The sequence below is a fragment of the Cydia splendana genome, chromosome Z (assembly GCF_910591565.1).
Source record: "Cydia splendana chromosome Z, ilCydSple1.2, whole genome shotgun sequence".
Classification (NCBI taxonomy): domain Eukaryota; kingdom Metazoa; phylum Arthropoda; class Insecta; order Lepidoptera; family Tortricidae; genus Cydia; species Cydia splendana.
Genome location: NC_085987.1, coordinates 30,817,508 through 30,836,589, shown reverse-complemented (window position 1 = coordinate 30,836,589; position 19,082 = coordinate 30,817,508). Strand labels below are relative to the sequence as shown.

At 38.7% G+C, this 19,082-nt stretch overlaps 1 protein-coding gene across 1 annotated transcript in view; it reads left to right on the top strand.

Moving 5' to 3' along the window:
- Positions 1 to 19,082, top strand: part of LOC134804911 (uncharacterized) — a 154,754-nt gene that overhangs the window by 33,945 nt on the left and 101,727 nt on the right. The window contains exon 4 of the mRNA XM_063778231.1: positions 7,038 to 7,290. Coding sequence (XP_063634301.1) covers positions 7,038 to 7,290 — 253 coding nt within the window. The remainder of the gene's footprint in view (positions 1 to 7,037; positions 7,291 to 19,082) is intronic.

Below are 19,082 nucleotides of genomic sequence, written 5' to 3'. Positions count from 1 at the left end.
CACGCTGGAAATTCCTGCGCCAAACGATTTGGTCAACAACAATTCTGGGCGAAGAGCGATTCGTGTTGAACTTGGCGGCGTTACGATGAAAGGCCAAAGCCATTGAATTACAAACTTTATCGTATACCTCACGAAGCGTCTGAAGATTCGAAGCGCGTTCCATCCGGCTGAGTCCCACATCTTGGTCCACAACCTGATTCTCAACACGCTCACGAATCATTGACAACTCGCGGCCGTACATCAAAAAATTCGGTGTGTAAGCAGTAGCCAAATTTATACAAGAATTCAAATAAAGAGCGACCCGATGTAAATGAGATGACCAACTGCGTTGGTCATTTTCAACTAAAATGCTCAAAGTAGTAATCACGACCTGGTTATATCTCTCCACAACATTCGCTTGTGGCGAATAATATGGGGTATAACACGGACCCGGAATATTATAGCTCGGCAGGAAATCTAGAAATTGACGACTATGAAAAATTGTAGCGTTGTCACAGAGAATGTTAGTAGGAACATCGTACCGCAAAATAACCTCCCATTCTAACGCCATCGATATTGATCTCGCATTCACCAACTTTAACGGAGCTAACCAAACAAATTTTGTAAACACGTCAACCATCGTCAAAATATAACGAAAACCACTACGGCTGACGGGTAATGGACCAATTAAGTCAATGGAAAGAAGATCCATTGGAGCAGCGACAGGGCGAGGGAACAAACGGAGGCCACGAGGTTGTGAATTTGCAATTTTAAAAGATTTGCAAACCTGACATTCGGTAAGAAACCTGGTAATATCACGGTACATATTTGGCCAATAATATACATCACGGGCTTTTAAATACGTCTTCATAACACCAGGATGAACATTAGGAAACCCATTATGAATTTCAGCAACCGCCTCTCTAGTCTCGGAAGCAGGAAGAACTATACGCCAAGGATTGGGTGCTAAAGGGTTTTCAATAGATACCCTGCGCATTAAGACACCATCCCGAAGAACAAACGCAGTAAACATCTGAGGACTGTCCAAAACCCCCTGGTAAATACGTTCGTACCAAGGATCACCAGAAGGATCCACACCACGCGCGAAAGAGATAAGCCCAACTTGAGCGCGGGACAAGGCGTCAGGAACAACATTAAGAACACCCTTCTTATGCTCAATTTCAAAATTATATTGGGAAATCAAAGTCGCCCAACGAGCCAAATGTTCAACTTCCTACTGTCCACGCAAAACCTGACACTACCATCCTTCTTGGTAACCATCACCACTGGGGAAGCCCAAGGTGATCGCGATGGACGAATAACCCCTAACTCTAACATGCTATCAATCTCTTCGTTGAGAACCTTAATCTTGACTGGCGACAGGGGATAGTAACGTTGGCGAATAGGTGGACCGACAGTCTCAATCTTATGCGAAAGCCACGACGTACAACCTAAACCAGCTTTATCAGAAGAAATCCCCTCGAACTCGTTAATAACAGATTGAAGCGTTGATTCCTGATCGGGTGTAAGCACCATACGTGAGTGGACATAGCGAACCTCACCTACGACTTGTGGGACTGCAGCAGGAAGATGCTGCGAATGGACATAAAGCTTACCAGACAAACCCTCACGAAATGCCTTCTTTTAAATGTCAATAAGACCAAAAGAATTCCAAAACTCAATTCCTAAAATAAATGCAGTAGGAAGATTACTGCTCACTAGACAGCGGTGCAGAACGCGAATGCCACTGAAGAATATAGGGATGTCCAAACCGCCTAAGATTTCAATAGGTGAATTGTCGGCGGAGACAACATAAGGCCGAATATCCTCGCGAAAAGCTATACCGAGCTTCGACAGGAGAGAAATATCAATTAGTGAAACCTGAGCACCAGAATCCAAAAGAGCATTTACCGGAGAGCCAGCGATTATAACATGAATAAAAAGTCTATTATCCGGGGAATCATTAATACAAACGGGCGACACAGATAGACCTCTCAGTGCGCCACGAATTAGTTTTTTGACGGACTGGGATTACAACTAGGACAATCACGGGTAACTGCTCCAACCCGCTTACACTTGAAGCACACTGCCCCTGAAACGTAAGGACAATTACGGTAGTTGTGACCGGTTGCATCACACTTCATACACACTATAGAACTGGGTTGCTCTACAACTTGAGCACTAATCGGTGCAATAGCTAAACGTGCTGGACGTGGACCTTGGAAGGCTTCAAAATTTTTCGCGACTTCTAACAAACCATCGATATCTCTAACCACGTTAGTTGCAAGACAAGGATGATACCTAGGATTCATTCCGTATTTAATGATGTTAAATAAGTTGTCCTCGGAAACCGGTGTGCGAAGTTTTGCGTTCAGGTCGCGTGCCTGTATAACAAAATCAACCACCGACTGGTTGGCCTTTTGTGACAAAACGCGAAGTTGGCTCTCGACCTTGAAATCAAAATCGGCTACGTCGAAAGTTTTGATGAATGCAGACTTCAATTCCGCATAAGTAAGGCCCGGATATCTGACTGCCCTAAAATATTTCAAAGCGGTACCTGACAACAACTCGTGAAAACGTCTGACAACGTATGACGGATTGACGTTACGCGCCGTACCTTCTTCCTCAATTCGACAGAAAAATTCACGAACACAGGTGTCTCCGGAAAAAATCAGGTTCCATTTCGTAAGTGAATAATCTTTAAAGGGAAAGGCAGAGCGTGTTCGGACGTATGCTTTGCCTGGCATCGGGGTTCGGAATCAAAAAACTGTTCCTCACCACTGGCCATTGGATCTAAGATCCTGGGAGGGTGCGCGTTTAAGGAAGAGTGTGCACGAGGCGTCTCACCAATCGACCCTTCATTACTTAAATGTGACATAGTTGAAAGTCAAATGTTGTTTTGGGTTCTAGACCAACGGACAAAGTTCAAACAAAAATTACAATAAGTCGACCTTAAAACTATAATCCAAACCACAGGTTTCAACTACGTTAAGAGTCAAAGCCAAAGTCTAAGGTCGAAGAAGGAAAATAAAAGTCGTAGTCTAAATCCTAAATTCGAATTCAGATTCGAGAACGAATTCAGTTTCGAAATGAAACTCAAAACTCAAACAAATAATAAATACTACGTCTGACTTACCTGTGAGTTCCCTAACGTTTACGGGTTCTAACTACAGGATCCTAACTATGAAATAAAGTAATCGGGATATGTTATTGGAAAGTGAGTAAAAGGCACAAGGTCAACAGAAAAATTGCTTTTTTTAAAGAAAATAAATATCGCCGAACAAATTTTTAATAACGTAAATGAATATATATAGCAATGAGAGTCGTATTTACGAAGACGTACTGTTGGGTTAAATGTCACTATGCAGCGTGGGGAGACAGCGGGCTAAAACAAAAAAACAGAACTAAGGTTATATGAACCGCGACCGGACTACGGTCACCGTCCCACAAATATCACAAAAAAATAATAATTATAATTTAAAGGTTAAATAATTCCAGGGTTTATTACCTTAATTCGGGCGCCAATTTGCAGTAAAACAGTTGATTTTTGTAGATCACGTATAATTTTACACACTTTTATCAAAAAAATTACACACTGTTACTTTCACTGTTACTGTTAATTTTCACAAATTCCACTAAATAAAACTAATTGATCGTTTTAAACTAATTTGTCTGCGTTCCGCATAGTAGGTAAACATGAAAGGGAAAAAAAAAAGAATACGGTTGAGAATTTAGCTGGAAAGGAAGAAGATGTATCTATGAGGCGAATATAATGGACGATGATGGTTGACAGTTTGGCGAATGATACCTAAATTTTGAACCGCTTGTTTATACCACCCGTCAAGCGAGGCTTTTTGAATTTTGAGGAGTTGTAGGAAGAAAAAAGAAGAGGTATGCGGATCACAGATATTAACAAATGGCGAAACAAAAATATGGCACCAAACACAAAAGCACAATAATTAGGTGGTTTAAAAAAAATGGGATTGGAAAAACTATCGCTAAAATTAAGATATTGCAGTCTTGAATTTCAGTTAGGAAAGGGGACAAAGGGTAAAGGGGACAAACGTGGAAGCACACGCAAGGGTGCCGGCAGCTGGATCCAAATCCAGTTGCATATAGCATGGATGGCGCACAAGTTGGTGTCCTCAAACAGGCCTGACGAGGCAAACCTCCCTCGCCTCCTGGAGAGCGCTGATGGCAGGCAGTAGACGGGATGGTAACGATGGGGCCACCTCACTTCATCAGTGCCCGGCGCCGATACACGCACGGCCTTGGTGGCCAACTGTCTACGAGGAGCGTCTCCTCCCTGACGCCGATTCACGCACGGCTTGGGTGGCCAACTGTTTACGAGGAGCCTTTCCGTCCGTGGATTTACGCGCACTTTAAAAACTTCGGGTTATATATCAAACTGGTTATATATCAAATCTGGTTAAAAACAACACGGGAGCACAAACCACTTTTTCACACCAAATTCACAAGCGATCTGCCAAAAAACAAATTCAATTTTTTCTTTCTCGAACATTCCATCAAAATTTAAATTCAAAATAATCGCAACTATGCATTTTATTTTTTTACAACCGGCCAGTGGCGTTTCGCTACAATAGAGTCTGTGCGGAAAGAGAAGAGTCGTGGCAGAAACGGGAACTAACATTTTAAATTTTATATGGCAATCAAACCTTTGACTCTTGTAAAAAGTAAACAAACTTCTGTCATTGTATATTTTTATTAATAATAACCGCAAGTTTTATGTATAAAATATTTTCAAAACACGATGAAACCGTACATAACCACAAGGAAAATTATATTTAACATTGTTCGGTTTTATCAGCGGGAAGAAAACGGCTAAAAGCCGACTATCGACTTACAAAAAGTCGCGGAACGTGTTTCCGCTATTCACGGGTATTGATATTGTATTTAATATTAAATAATTACCTATTTAATAAGCCCCCTAAGTAACTTGTCTCCGGTACATAATCGGTAAGTATATTCATTCAAAATATATTAATTTTCATAAATATGCAGGTCATTCATGATCTTTAAAATAACTGACAAATAGGCTTGATACTTGCCATTTTATGCACATTTATATGTAATTTTTTTCTTCTTCGATTACAAAGAATAAAACTTTTGCTAATAAAATATTTCTTTATTTGTAAGTTCGTTTACTAGGTTCTGAATAAAACTTTTTCTAATAAAATATTTCTTTATTTGTAAGTTTGTTTACTAGGTTCTGTTAGTTATGAAATTATATTTCATATTTAGCAGTGACTTTTCGGCGAAGTAAAATATCGTGAGATGAGAGAACCGGACATATCCCAATAAGGCCTACCTACGTATGCATTATTTTTATTCATATTCATATTTATTATTCATAATGTACACATACATTACAAGTCAAGTTTACAATGGGTGAAATATATCCCAGATAGTAAAATTCCAGTTCTATTGCCCAATTTCTACCCGATATACCCGGTTTTGTATTAAAATAACTGTTGGATTGCACAGATTAGGCAGTACATCTTGTTTGGTACTAAAATTACAGTTGTATTGGGCAGATTCTTAACTAGTTTTAGCAGTTTTTGTCAATCGCACTGTCACTTTTTAGTATCTGAGACATAAAAACAAGAGTGTGTTTTAAAAAGAAAACTAGTGCCTGCGCTAAATCATAGGATTGAGTTGACGAGCCTATACCACCACCAGGCTCCGTTTAGTAAGCCGTGGTAAAAAACCGGAACAAAAGGGATTCAAGTATCATGACCTTTAGTGTCGTACTATAATCACGTGACCAGTGTTGTCAGCATAGCAAAAACCATAAAATAGCACTGGCGCGCCCTCAAATCCCACGACTCTTCTCTTTCCGCACAGACTCTACCTAGTAGATAGCTCCTGTGTCATGATCATCAGCTATTGACAGCCAGTAACCATTATACTACGGCCACTTCGCTCCCAAGCTGTACCTATTTTAAATTTTAGGTACTAGAGCCGCGCACAAGGCATGTGTTAACTATTCGATATTTTCGTCTGTCCTTACGTCTGTGTTTGCTTATATAGGTACCATAGTACAGTCAAGTGTAAAAATATGGGTGCATATAACTTAATCAAAAATATGTCCCATAGTTCTTAATTCGCTGACATAAGAGCTATGGGACATATTTTTGAGTATGATGTGTGCACCCATATTTTTACACTTGACTGTACCTGAACGAAACAGAACTAAAACCTCATGCCGCTCATGCGCTATCGCCATAATTGATGCAATCACTGAAACAACCTAGTTTACGCAGACAGACATCTAAGACATATGCCTTTTAGTCTGCACGAGAAACTGAAAACGGTGTAAAATAGAGATACTACTCCTAAAAATACGTGTGATACCTCATTAGATTCGTCATGATGCCTAGAAAAATGTATTCGAAGCGTGTATTAGCACACAAAAAAATATCTAAAGTTATAAACAAAAAAAGGGGGAAAAAAATTAGATATTTTTTATTTCCCCAATATCTCAAAAAGTATTAATATTTAAGAAAGCAAAATTAATATTATAAAAGAGGAGGATATTTCCAATAAAATATTCTTTACTTGCAGAACCGTATCTCCATTATTTATACTTTTTATTCAATGCTGAATACAGCCCTCCGCGCCTCATTTTCGGGAAACGCGCGCGGCGTGATAAAGCGTTTACGTAACATTAAATATAATTTTTTTAAAGGTAAGTATTAAAAAGTAATTGAAAAATTTAAAAAAACTATGGTGTATTTAAAACATGTCAACAAATGTAGTACTTGTAGAAATTTACCTACACAACTCGTACTAAGTAATATATAAATCGAAGGTATTTTTTGTATTGTGTGTGGATATTAATTGCGTTGTTTCTTTATTTGATATGTACTTATATTATGCAAATATTCATGTACGTGGGCAATACTGAAAGTTCGTATGATGGGCCACTGAGAGATGACGCCGTGAAAAAGGGTTTATTGTTTGTTATAGAAAATATATAGGTATGAACGAAATTTTATAGTAATAGCTTATGGTCTGACATTGGTCCTATCTTTCAGAGTAACATGGGTGGCTAGTGAAGGCTTGACCAACTACCTGCGCCGTTTGACTCAAGATGAGACGAGCAGAGAGATGTACGCAGCCCATTCGTACCAGGACTTCTCTAGCATCCCCGAGAACTCGCTGCACGAGCCGAAGACCGACTCGAAGGGCCGGCGGCTCTCCTACCAGCGCGCCGTGTCCGGCGAGGATCCCGCGCCCAGATATGACTCCAGCTTGAAGAGGAAACCTTTAATTCCAGAACATTCAGAGGTACGTTATCTTGACTTCTTGCTACTCTATAGACCTCTATACATACATAAATCTCAGTGTTTTTCGGGTTGCTACCTAGTGAAGTCTGACGGATTGCCACTCGATTTTCCTGCCTAAGAGCGATTGCTAGTTATGCCTCGTTTTTAAGATTTAATCTGCACATGACCTAGTTTGCTATGTTATCCTTGAACCAGGAGCAAAGAGTAATAATATTACTTAGCCAATTTAGTCGAGTGGTGACTATTTGTGAGTTCTCATGCGTAAAGGGTCCTTATGCTCCATGTGCAGCATAGGGTGTATGCATGGAACATAAGGCCCTACTTTTACGCATGCATAGTCACAAATACTCGCCATCGACTTAATTACCTAATATTGTAGTCCGAACTAGCTTTTAGATTGGATTTTGCGCTGCCGCATCTAATTTGGCGAATGATATGTACCTATTCCAAATTTTATATGTCTATAATAATCTTATTAACTAAAACTATAATAACCCGTCAAGTAATATAAAAAAAAAACACCACGAACCTAAACTAAAATAAAAATTCACCCCTCGGCAAGGTGCCGTAGATACTGGCAGCATTACCCCGCTAAATTGCAATACTAATGCACAATGCAATATCTACTTGACAAAAGTCTACCAAGAAAAATGTATCCAAAATAAAGATTTACCCAAGATTAGTTGTCAAAGTAAGTACTTAACAGTTTGGCGAAAAGACAGAACACCACCCTAATCATGCATCTCTTGTACCATCCTCGATGCCATAAAGATATATACAGGAGAAATGTCGCTTACATTTATATAGCGATCTAAATGGACTCCCGGAGGACATAAAGGTGCTCGAGGGCAATATTTTTAAGCGTCGTCTGACGAACTGGCTTCTAGACCAATGCTACTATAGCGTAAAGGAGTAAGTACCTCGACCGCGGTTCAGTTTTAGGTTAATAATTGATTTTCGTGCCTTTAGGTTAATTAGAATTAGAACTGAATGTATTGTTATTTATTGAGATATTTTGAGCTGTACAAAATTGATATTTTTATTATTAATTTATATTAAGCTTATTATTTGTACTCCATTAAGCTTCATTGTTATGTTATTTATTTTTATTATTAAATTTAAGACTGGTTGATTTGCACGCTTGCATGCAGGCAAGATACACAGTACACCTAAGAATAATATTATGTAACATCCCATTACTGTATCTAAGCAAATATATAAGTAAATCAAAACCGGTAATTATCACCGAAACTAGGTAGGTAGGTACTAGATATGCCTACAATATTGAAAAAACAAAAACACTTAAAAAATAGGTACCTACCTATTTATCAATAGATTACAGGAAAACCTTTAACAGGGTCAAACTAGAGTCGATCCTACGAATAACAAAATATACTGTTCAGAAGAAAATACGGTTTCACTTGAATTTTTAGTCGCTATTGGCGACATGTTCCTCAAATTCAAGTGAGTGAAACCGTTGTCATCTAAACAGTTTAAAATATGTCTCACGAAAGTTTAATATCGAAAATATTATTTGTAAAAAATAGTGAGTCTCACCACAGAATAACTAATAGTACTACCGTAGTCTCACTTCGAAGCTCAAGGCATACTGAGGGAAGTAGTGTCATAAGGTGCAAATTTTGGTATCGGATGAATTCACTTAGCACAGATGTAATATACGTAAAGCTAAGCTATTTGAGCCCGGTAGACATCCACCACCCCCTGGCAGGTAGGCAGGAGGGCAGTAGTTTGTAATGGATTGAAGCTTTCAACTCCTTTTTAAACCACGTTAGAGGATGAATTTTTAAAAACCCTGAAATTACTTTTCTTGTATTCTAATAATATACACATATAAAAAGTTTCAAGCCCCTCACTCGAAAAAAATTTTGATCTCCATACAAATTTTCAACCCCTATTTCGCCACCTAAGGGGATAAATTTTCAAAAACGCTGAAATTAGTTTTCTTGTATTTTAATAATATATCTTTTAACGAAGTTGGAAATTCCTAGCTTAAAATAAAACATGAACCTCATACAAACTTTCATCCCCTTTTTAACCCCCTTAGGGGTTGAATTTTTCAGACCCCGGGTCCTCGCGCCCCGCGCGGGGGCACAGCCGGGATTGACGCCGGGATGATGATGATGATAAGGGGTTGAATTTTTCAAAATCGCTTCTTATCTCTTGTACACATTATAAATGTAACCTGGTGTGCAAATTTCAACTTTCTAGCATTTCTAGTTTCCGCTGATAATAGTAATAGTTGAATAAAAAAATAGCACACCGATTTTGATTTATTCGTCAATATTTTTATTTTTTTCTATTAAATTGTAAGTACACTAAAGGTCTCAAAAATGAATTCCTCATGCCCGATTTATCTGGAAATGATACCAAACTCGAGGTGGTAGGTAAATAGAAGCCGATATGCGGCGTGTAACTTTGGATGCCCCCCTGCCTACCCACCAGGGGGTGGCGGATGGCTACCGGGCTGGATTGGTTTAGCTTTACGTATACTACATCTGTGCCAAGTGAATTCATCCGATACCAAAATTTGCACGTCCCATACATTGGGTGACACTACTTCCCTCAGTAGCAAGGAACATTTACAGTTACGAGTATATCAAAATGGTCGCTTCAGTTAGTCGAATAATTATATTTTTCTCAAAAATGGACGGCAAAGTCGACTTTGCCGTTTAAAAAATAGGTTGCGAAGCGCGTAGTTTATGGTCAGTCAAAAATTAAAAAGTTAAAAACATTGCAGTCTCGATTTTGGGACTGCAATGTTGCATACAAATTCCATTATTTGTCGTGTTCCAAACTTTTTAAAAGTTGAAATGGCCATATCAAATGAAGGCACAGGCCCATTAAACAGCCAAACAGATGATTAGTACCGCGACTATTTAGCTGTCTCAAATAGGTTGGCGTATTTTCGGCAGAAAAATACACTTCTATTTTTTTATTAAAAAATAAAAAGGCGGCAAAGCTAATTTTTTCAATTGTTTCTACTTTTTTCTGTGAAAATATATACTTAAGAAAGTTGCTTTTGTAAAATATTTCTATGATATTTATATTTCTTGCACCATTTTTGAGAAAAGCACTATATATGACTCGGCTGGAAGGCTACTTGCTGGCTTCGGATTCAGTTAAACGGACTCCCAAGGTCGTCCGTTTAAAACGAATCCTCAGCCTGCAAGTAGCTACTTCCGAGCCTCGACAATAATGTACTATTAAACTGTCAAAGATTATTTTTTAACAGTTTATATAAAATAATAGCTTCTCTAATGTGTATGTCATTAATTCTCAAGTTTCCGTGTTATTTTAATCCTGCCCTTACATGCCCTAGACGCCCTGGAAAATTCTTAACATTATGTATAGGTAGGTATAACTACTAGTAAATATACGTATCGTGAATGTTATTTGCTTGTTATTCCCGTGGTAGATAAAAGGCTTATATGAGTGTACTTCGCCTTCATGCATCATAATAAAATAGGTAATGAATAATAGAGCGCTGGTGGCCTAGCGGTAAGAGCGCGTGACTTTCAATCTGGAGGTCGCGGGTTCAAACCCGGCTTGTACCAATGAGTTTTTCGGAACTTATGTACGATTTACCAGTTGCTTTTCGGTGAAGGAAAACATCGTGAGGAAACCGGACAAATCCCATTAACAGCCTAGTTTCCCCTCTGGGTTGGAAGGTCAGATGGCAGTCGCTTTCGTAAAAACTAGTGCCTTCATCAAATCATGGGATTAGTTGTCAGATGGCAAGGTCAAGCGGACCCCAGTCAGCCTGGGGTCCGCTTGACCTTGCCATGTGACCTTCCAACTAGGGAATGCGGTACCGGTACTGTTCTCGGAACCGGGACTGACATTTCCGGTACTGGGAAAGAACCGGGATATCCCGGTACTACGGTACTTTTCGGTACTGAGTATTTACTGTTATATTTTTTGTTAAATGATGAAATACTTGTATGAAACTGGAAATTATGAATCAATTGTGTGTAATTCAGTATAAACACAACTTAGAACAGAACAAAATGATGAAACAATTGACACTAGCAAAAATCACAATTTGTAAGTTTTCTTACTCTAATCAATAATTTTCTTAAAATGTGTAATTTTATGAAAACTTGTAACTATAATTATAATAATCAACCAATGGAAAAGTAAATTAATGACCGACGATAAGAAAAACAGTTTTATAATGTAACCTTTCTTAAGAAAAATAGTATATTTTCTATCTTCACGCTTTAACTTTCGTAGATCTTCACGAAGCCGTTCTCTTTTTAGCCGATTTACATTCGCGGCTCGCCTTGGTCTCGGCTCGAGCTCGTAAGCTCGTCGAACTAATGATTACACTCTCGCCTAATGGCTCGGCTCGTGGCTCGTCTCGTGTCTTCGACACAGCTCGTAAGCTCGTCGAGCTAATCGATTTTATGCTCAACGGCACGGTATAAGGTTTGTAACCGAATGACAGCCGAACGCGAGTGTAAACAGCTAATGCGCGTCCCCGCGCGTCCCCCGCGAACCCCTTTGATTCGTGCCCAAAAATCCGCTCCTCCACGCGAGCCGAGCCGCGAGACGAGGCACGAGCCCACCGATTACACTCGCGTCTCGTGGCTCGGCTCGCGGCTCGCACGCTAATGTAAATCAGCTATTTTGTGTCATATTCCTTGAGTGAAATTTCCCTGATTGTGCTTAGAGATTTAGGCAGGGGTTGACCAGCTTCTTCAAGCAGCTGTGTCAAATTGAGAGATGTGATAAACAGTTTAAAAGGAACTCGGACGAGTGCAATGCAATAAATTGCATTTTTGTTATTTTTGGGTTTACCATCAGATTCAAAGTTCATAACAATATTTATGTGCAAAGGATAATTTCTTGTACTGGGTACTGGTCCTGCCTGCAGTCTGCACGTCAAGGACAATTAAATCAACCTTTTTATAAATGCTTGCGTAATCCACTAGGTGAATAGTTGATCCATCTGACGTTTTTAAACTATACCATACTGTGTGTTTTTTGTCTTTAACTTTTTAGAACAAAATAAAATCATTTAGATATCAAAAAGTATGTTCGGATTGGCCCCCTAGTCCTTATGACTTTTTTTTCATACAAATATATACACGATCAATCTACAACAGCTACAATACTTATAGTAAGTATTTATCTGACTACTTTAGCCTGACTGTCAGGAATTTGGGTAGTTATCACTAGAGATACCCCGAATAGTGAATTTGGCCGAATACCGAATACCGAATATTCGGCCCCCCTCGGCCGAATACCGAATATTCGGCGACCGAATATTCGGCATGACATGCGAACATTTTAAAGTCACAATTATTACGAAAAGTTTTCGCCAACAAAGCACAACGTTTGCTAAGATATATTTTTATGTTGAATAGAATTAATGAATGTAGTTAGAGTCAATCAAATCAGACCCGCGATAAAACTAAAATATTTTGGAATCAACAAATGCTCAAAAACGTGCATTCGTATTTAACCACTTTCCAAGAATACATTTTAAATATTATTAAATATACCTAGTTTTTGGTTATTTTTTTGTGAAATTTTTCTTTTTAGGTAGGTGCAGCAGATATTCGGTATTCGGCCGAATAGTAGGCAACATTCGGCCGAATACCGAATATTCGATAAAGTGGCCGAGTAGGCCGAATATCGAATATTCGATAAAGTGGCCGAGTAGGCCGAATACCGAATAGTTGCCGACTATTCGTGGCATCTCTCGTTATCACTCCAGATGTCGGGTCGCCAATACAACAACCCCAATCGTGGCGCCGGGCAGCCGTGACTGCCGAGGGTACCATTGCCCACACTGTTAACTGAAAGTTCGTATCTTCTTCTTGGTCGCATCCATCATGACTGATGATCGTGGTTGGTGGGTTTTGTTCGGGCACGAACACACTCTCGCCATCGATTCCGGTCCATCGCTTTCCTCACCACGTCATAGAATTTCTGAGATGGTTCCTCGCCTTTGAGTTGGTCAGTCCATCGTGCTGGTGAACGGCCCCGTGACCTTTTGCCATCAGTATTACCAACAACGATTAACCTTTCCAAACTTTCGTCTCCTCTTCTCATTATATGGCCAAAGTAACTTAGGAAGCGTTGTTCACAGATTGTGGACAATCGCACTTTCACGTCGAGTTCCAACAGTATGGAGTGATTCGTGCGCTTAGCTGTCCATGGTATTCTCAGCATACGCCTCCAACACCACATCTCAAAGGCATCGATCCGTTGTTTCTCTCTGCTTTTGATTGTCCACGTTTCGGCTCCATACATAAATATTGGAAATACAAGGGCTCGTACAAGTCTTATTTTAGTGTTTCTGGATATTCCCCGATTACGCCATATTTTCTGAAGCCGCGTCATGGCATCTTTAGCCATTCCTATGCGCCTTTTGATCTCCGGAACACAGCTGCCATCATTACATATCTTTGACCCCAGATATACGAACTCATCAACAGTGTCTATACCCTGGATTGTAGGAGCTGCAGACAGGCGGCCGGCGCGATCCACAATCATCAGCTTGGTTTTGCTTCGGTTGATTGCAAGACCTAACTTCCCGCTCTCGACCTCCAAAGTTCGTATACCTTATTACTAAAGGCATAAGGTCCACTGATGGACAGTTAAGAGTGTTGCTGTTACACGGGAGCTACGGAGATTACGCGCTAAATTTTAAACTGATTTAATGCGGTTTTCTATACTAACTTTCCAGTACCGAAAAGTACCGAAGACCCGGGATTTTCATTACCAGAACCGGTACCCGAAAAGTTGAAATTTCCCGGGATTTCCCGGTACTTTCGGTACCGGGAATTCCCGGGAGCATTCCCTACTTCCAACTGGGAATTGGGATTAGTCCGGTTTGTTGATACCTATCAATTATTAATTGTAAATTGTTTGTGAAACTCGTAACAGATTTAGCCAGAAATACACGAAACCCTAAGGTACTTGTAAACTTCTTCCGCTATGAGAATATCTTTTATATTCAATTTACCTTTAAATATTGGTGCTGGAATAATAACATTTTATTTTATGTGTTACCCAGGAAAATCAGTTCGCGATTTGTTATCATGTGACGAAAGTGGCGTAGCGCCGAAACTCAATAACAAATCACGAAGTTAACGACATTATATGTATATCGAAACTATCGAAAGTATTGAGAAGTAAGGGCGCCCGCTAGCTCTGCTGGGGCAGGTGCACGGAGCGGGCGCAGTTAGCGATGTTCATACTGGGTAGGTACCTATTTTTCGTTAACCCGCTCAGGGTGCTCCGTGCCATCGCGCTAGCTAGCGGACGCCCTAAACACCCTGAAGGAATTTATATTTTCTACGGGAGTTCTATAGACACGCGCCAAAATGGGTAAAAATAAAAAACATGAGTATGAGTTAGCGATACCTATACGTATATATAAATAAGAGCCGAATTATCTTGCTGGATTGTTAAGTATACCTATGCATATTCAAACCTTTTGAACTACATCTTAAAAGTTGTATGGTGAAAGTGTTAGTAAGATGTACCGATACCCGTATAGATATGCAAATCTATTATTTGCCCAAATTGTCTAGTTGCATCTCTTACCGTACTGTAGGCTCACGTTAAAATACCTAAGTAGTAGATAGGATTACTTTTACTTTGTAAATCTATTCTCGTGTAAGTGACTTGTTTGTCTTTTATGAGAATAAATATCTTTAAACCTAAACCTAAACTTAAGTAGGTACCTACTTGTCATTTTATGAAAAATCTTCCGCCATTAAGTAAAAATGGTAGGTAGGTATTTAAGTACCTAAGTATACTGTATAAGTACTAAAATAACTTCGAAACGAAGAGCAGTAGATATTGGCTTGTGACCTAAACAATTTTGGCAAATGAACTAGATAAGCGGGTAGAAAGTGCAAACGAAGGTCTTTTCAATTATGCTATCAAAAAACGGTTACATTGCAAACGACGTGCAGGTATGGTAAGGTAAAATGCGGCTTAATGCGCAGGTTTTTCGCGCATTGAAGGTATATATAAAAGCGTGCCCACTGCCGCCCGCCGCCAGTGGGGTCGAGTTCACCGCTCCGCCTCGCGAGCGAATTCTCTCAACCCTCGCGAGAAAACACCGAATTATTCAATGGCTATATAAAAAGCCATTTAATCGTATCGCTCTTTTAAACGCAGTTTTCCGCGGGTCACTTTTTAAACACCTTTAATTAAGTATCTGGTTTTAAATATAGTTTTCAAGATTAACACGCTGTTGTAAACTTTCTAACATAGGTACGAAGTAAGTTTTGCGAGTTTTCGCCAGTTACTTCACAACAGTTTTCCGACAACCTGCAATCTGGAACAATGAACAGCGATAATAGTATTGACGTTAGTTTGATTTAGAATTTATATATTTATATAATTTGTATTGGATTTGCATAATTGTAAGGTGAGTTTTACACGTAGATGAAATTAGTTATTATGTATTAAATAAGTAGGTTAGTAGTAAGGGTCGAAACTGGCATGAAGTAAAGTTTGAGGGCGGGTGTTGGGACCGGCGGAACTGGCGGGTAAAGGTCGCGGTTCTCGGCCGCCTCGCCGGTGTGTTCGTTATTGGGTAAGTTTCGCGTTTGCCGCCTCGTCACGGAATGAACTTTAGTACCCAGCGGTGTTCGCGATAAAATCTGCCTTGATATTGATTTAGGGCAAGGTGTTTCGTTAACTCGACACTTAATTTTACACTCTCCGAAAACTAGGCCAGTGTCTTTCACATTGACCGTTACAATTTAAAGTTACTCAGTTAAGAAAACAAAAAAGTACCTAAATACATCGTTTTAAAATTAGCTTTGTAATCGTAGTGCATAAACACAATAATATGCTACCATTATTCAGTAGTAGGTAGGTATTTATTAGGTTAATATGAAACTTATGTCACCCGAGGTCGATATGCAACCCGAAAGGTACATCATTCATCAAGATCGGCTCAGTAGTTTAAACTTTTCGTTGAAATACAGAAAATAAGAATATGACGCATATTTTCTCTAATCTTACTTGTTCAAAAGCATCGATTGAAATTAATTAATACTTCATTGTATTCTTAAGACGAAACAGGAGCTGAGTTTTAAATATTTTAGGTAAATATACCCGTCTCGCTAACGGAAGCGGCACCTAAAAGTAGTGCGATAAGGACAAGGCGAAAAATCCTGCGTAAAAATCTTAAAAATCGAGTTTTCGTACTCCTCTGTTTCCTCCTCCAAAACTTAACCAATCGTAACCAAATTTGGAAATCTAAATGATTATGAAATTATCTGTGTCGCACCGTTTTGCTTTTTTGGCTAATTGATATTAGTTTTGAATGCCACGCCTCTCATTGCGGCATAGTCAATTAGGCCATTTTGGCCATTTTTGAAGGGCTCTAGCGCCTTAAAAAACAAAAATATCAAAAAAAGCAAAACGGTCCGACACAGATATTGACAATCTTAATCTGTGTTGAAAAAATCATTGCTCTAGCTTCAAAAACCACGGAGGAAAACGAGGAGTACGTTTGTATGGAGAAATGACCACTCCTGTTGGCTCTTAACGTATTTACGCTTACTTTCTCAAAAATGTGATGTATAATGCAAACATACTTGGTTCAAGCTACCAAATAAAAAACCGACCAAGTGCGTGTTGGACCACGCATAATGGAGGATTCCGTACCTTTTGCTGGTTGTCATTCAGTCAACTAATTAGCTGGTTAATTTAATTTTGATTAGTATGTAAAGTAATGTTCTTCTACATATTGCAAGAGGGCAATAAGAGTATTATTGCGGACGCGTTTATCAAGCGTTTATCAGTCAACTGGTTTTTTAGAGCAAGAAATGCCTTTTCTTGTCTTAATAACGCGATTGATGCGACCATTATAGATTACAAGGCGAAGCGAAATATACGAGTATATATGTACCTACCTACGAGTATATATAAAATGGAAAGCTGGAACTTTATCGTGAAAGTTTCCACGTGAAAGGGTGGATATAATCACTACGAGTATCTTCCGTGATCGTTGTTACCCACCTAAAAATAAAAATATATTGGATTTCAAACTAAATGCCGCTCAGGGGTGCAGGGCGTGTTTAATTAAAATGGCAGGCGCAGTAAGGGAAAAAGAGAATCTATGAGTCATTCTCAAAAAAGTGGCATGGACAGGTTAAAGTTAACGCGTAATATTTTTTTTGTATTTTTCTCACTTTTAAGAATAAATATTTTTAACTTCTTCAAAGTACCCCAAATTTCTACGAGGGAACGGAATGTTAATAAAAATGAAGAAGTTATGGCAAGTTGAAGTTTTGAGATACAGGTTGAAGTTAAACTACACCGGTTAGGAGGGAAATGTAGCAGATTAAAGTGAGTTTTCATATTTCTTTTTACTTTTTTTTTCAGAAAAGTATTATGGTACATTTTAAACTTATATTAGGTTCGCCAAACTTACGTTTAACGGCGGCACTCATTTTCAACGTTAGTAGTTAGTACCTTAATCTAACTTACATTACTAAAGGTTAATACATATTTAATGATATCATATGAACACAGTATAAGCTGTATTTATATAATATTTACCTATCCTATTTATTCAATCATGCGTTGTACCTATTAGCAACTGCTTAATTTTCGATTTAAATGTGTTTTTACTAGAGATGCCCCGAATAGTGAATTTGGCCGAATACCGAATACCGAATATTCGGCCCCACTCTCGGCCGAATACCGAATATTAGGCGACCGAATATTCGGCATGACGTGCGAACATTTTGAGTCACAATTATTAATAACTGTTCGCCAACAAAGCACAACTTTTGCTAAGATATATTTTTAAGTTGAACAGAATTAATGAATGTAGGTTAGAGTCAATCAAATCAGACCCATGATATAAATAAAATATTTTGTAATCAACAAATGCTCAAAAAAGTGACTTCGTATTTAACTACTTTCCAAGGATACATTTTAAATATTAAATATACCTAGTTTTTGGTTATTTTTTTGTTTAATTTTTCTTTTTAGGTAGGTGCAACAGATATTCGGTATTCGGCCGAATAGTAGGCAACATTCGGCCGAATACCGAATATTCGGCAAAGTGGCCGAATAGGCCGAATACCGAATAGTTGCCGAATATTCGTGGCATCTCTAGTTTTTACTACCACATTCTCCCTTCAATAATTGATAATCTATTAAACATTCGCGGTGTGATATATCTGCGCGTCCTTTTCCCATAGTACTTGCTAGCGGTAGGTTCCACGTATTTACGACGCGACGCTTTAACCCTCTTGGCGCTCGGGTATATACCTACCTACTCGCGGAGTTTTAAATTCGGGATTATTAAATTGATCGGTTGCTATTAAGTACTTAACTTTATCATGCACTGGCAGGATGTTCAATTTCTTAAATAAGACCGTATAATCCTTACTACAGTTAGCTTTAGTTTTTTTATCTATTATATTTTTTAATAACCGCAGTTTAAGCTAAATATTTGTCCAAATAAGTTTTAAAGGTGCGTCCATAAGCTATCAAGCCGTATCCAAATACAGCGTCAGCCAGTGCATGGTATAACATTCGTAATTTTTTATTATTTACACAGTATAGACCTTAGTCGAAGTTTTTGTGGCATAAACGAGTGTTTGAGAAAATTAAACATCGATAAATCTGTTATCGATAAGTCTGTAACAGATTAATAATTAAAAGAACTACTACTTACTGTAAATTACCGAAAAATTTAACAACGCAAATCAATTACAAACTGGTACATGATTTCTTTATTACTATATTTAGTGTACTTCAAAATAAAAACGTAACTGT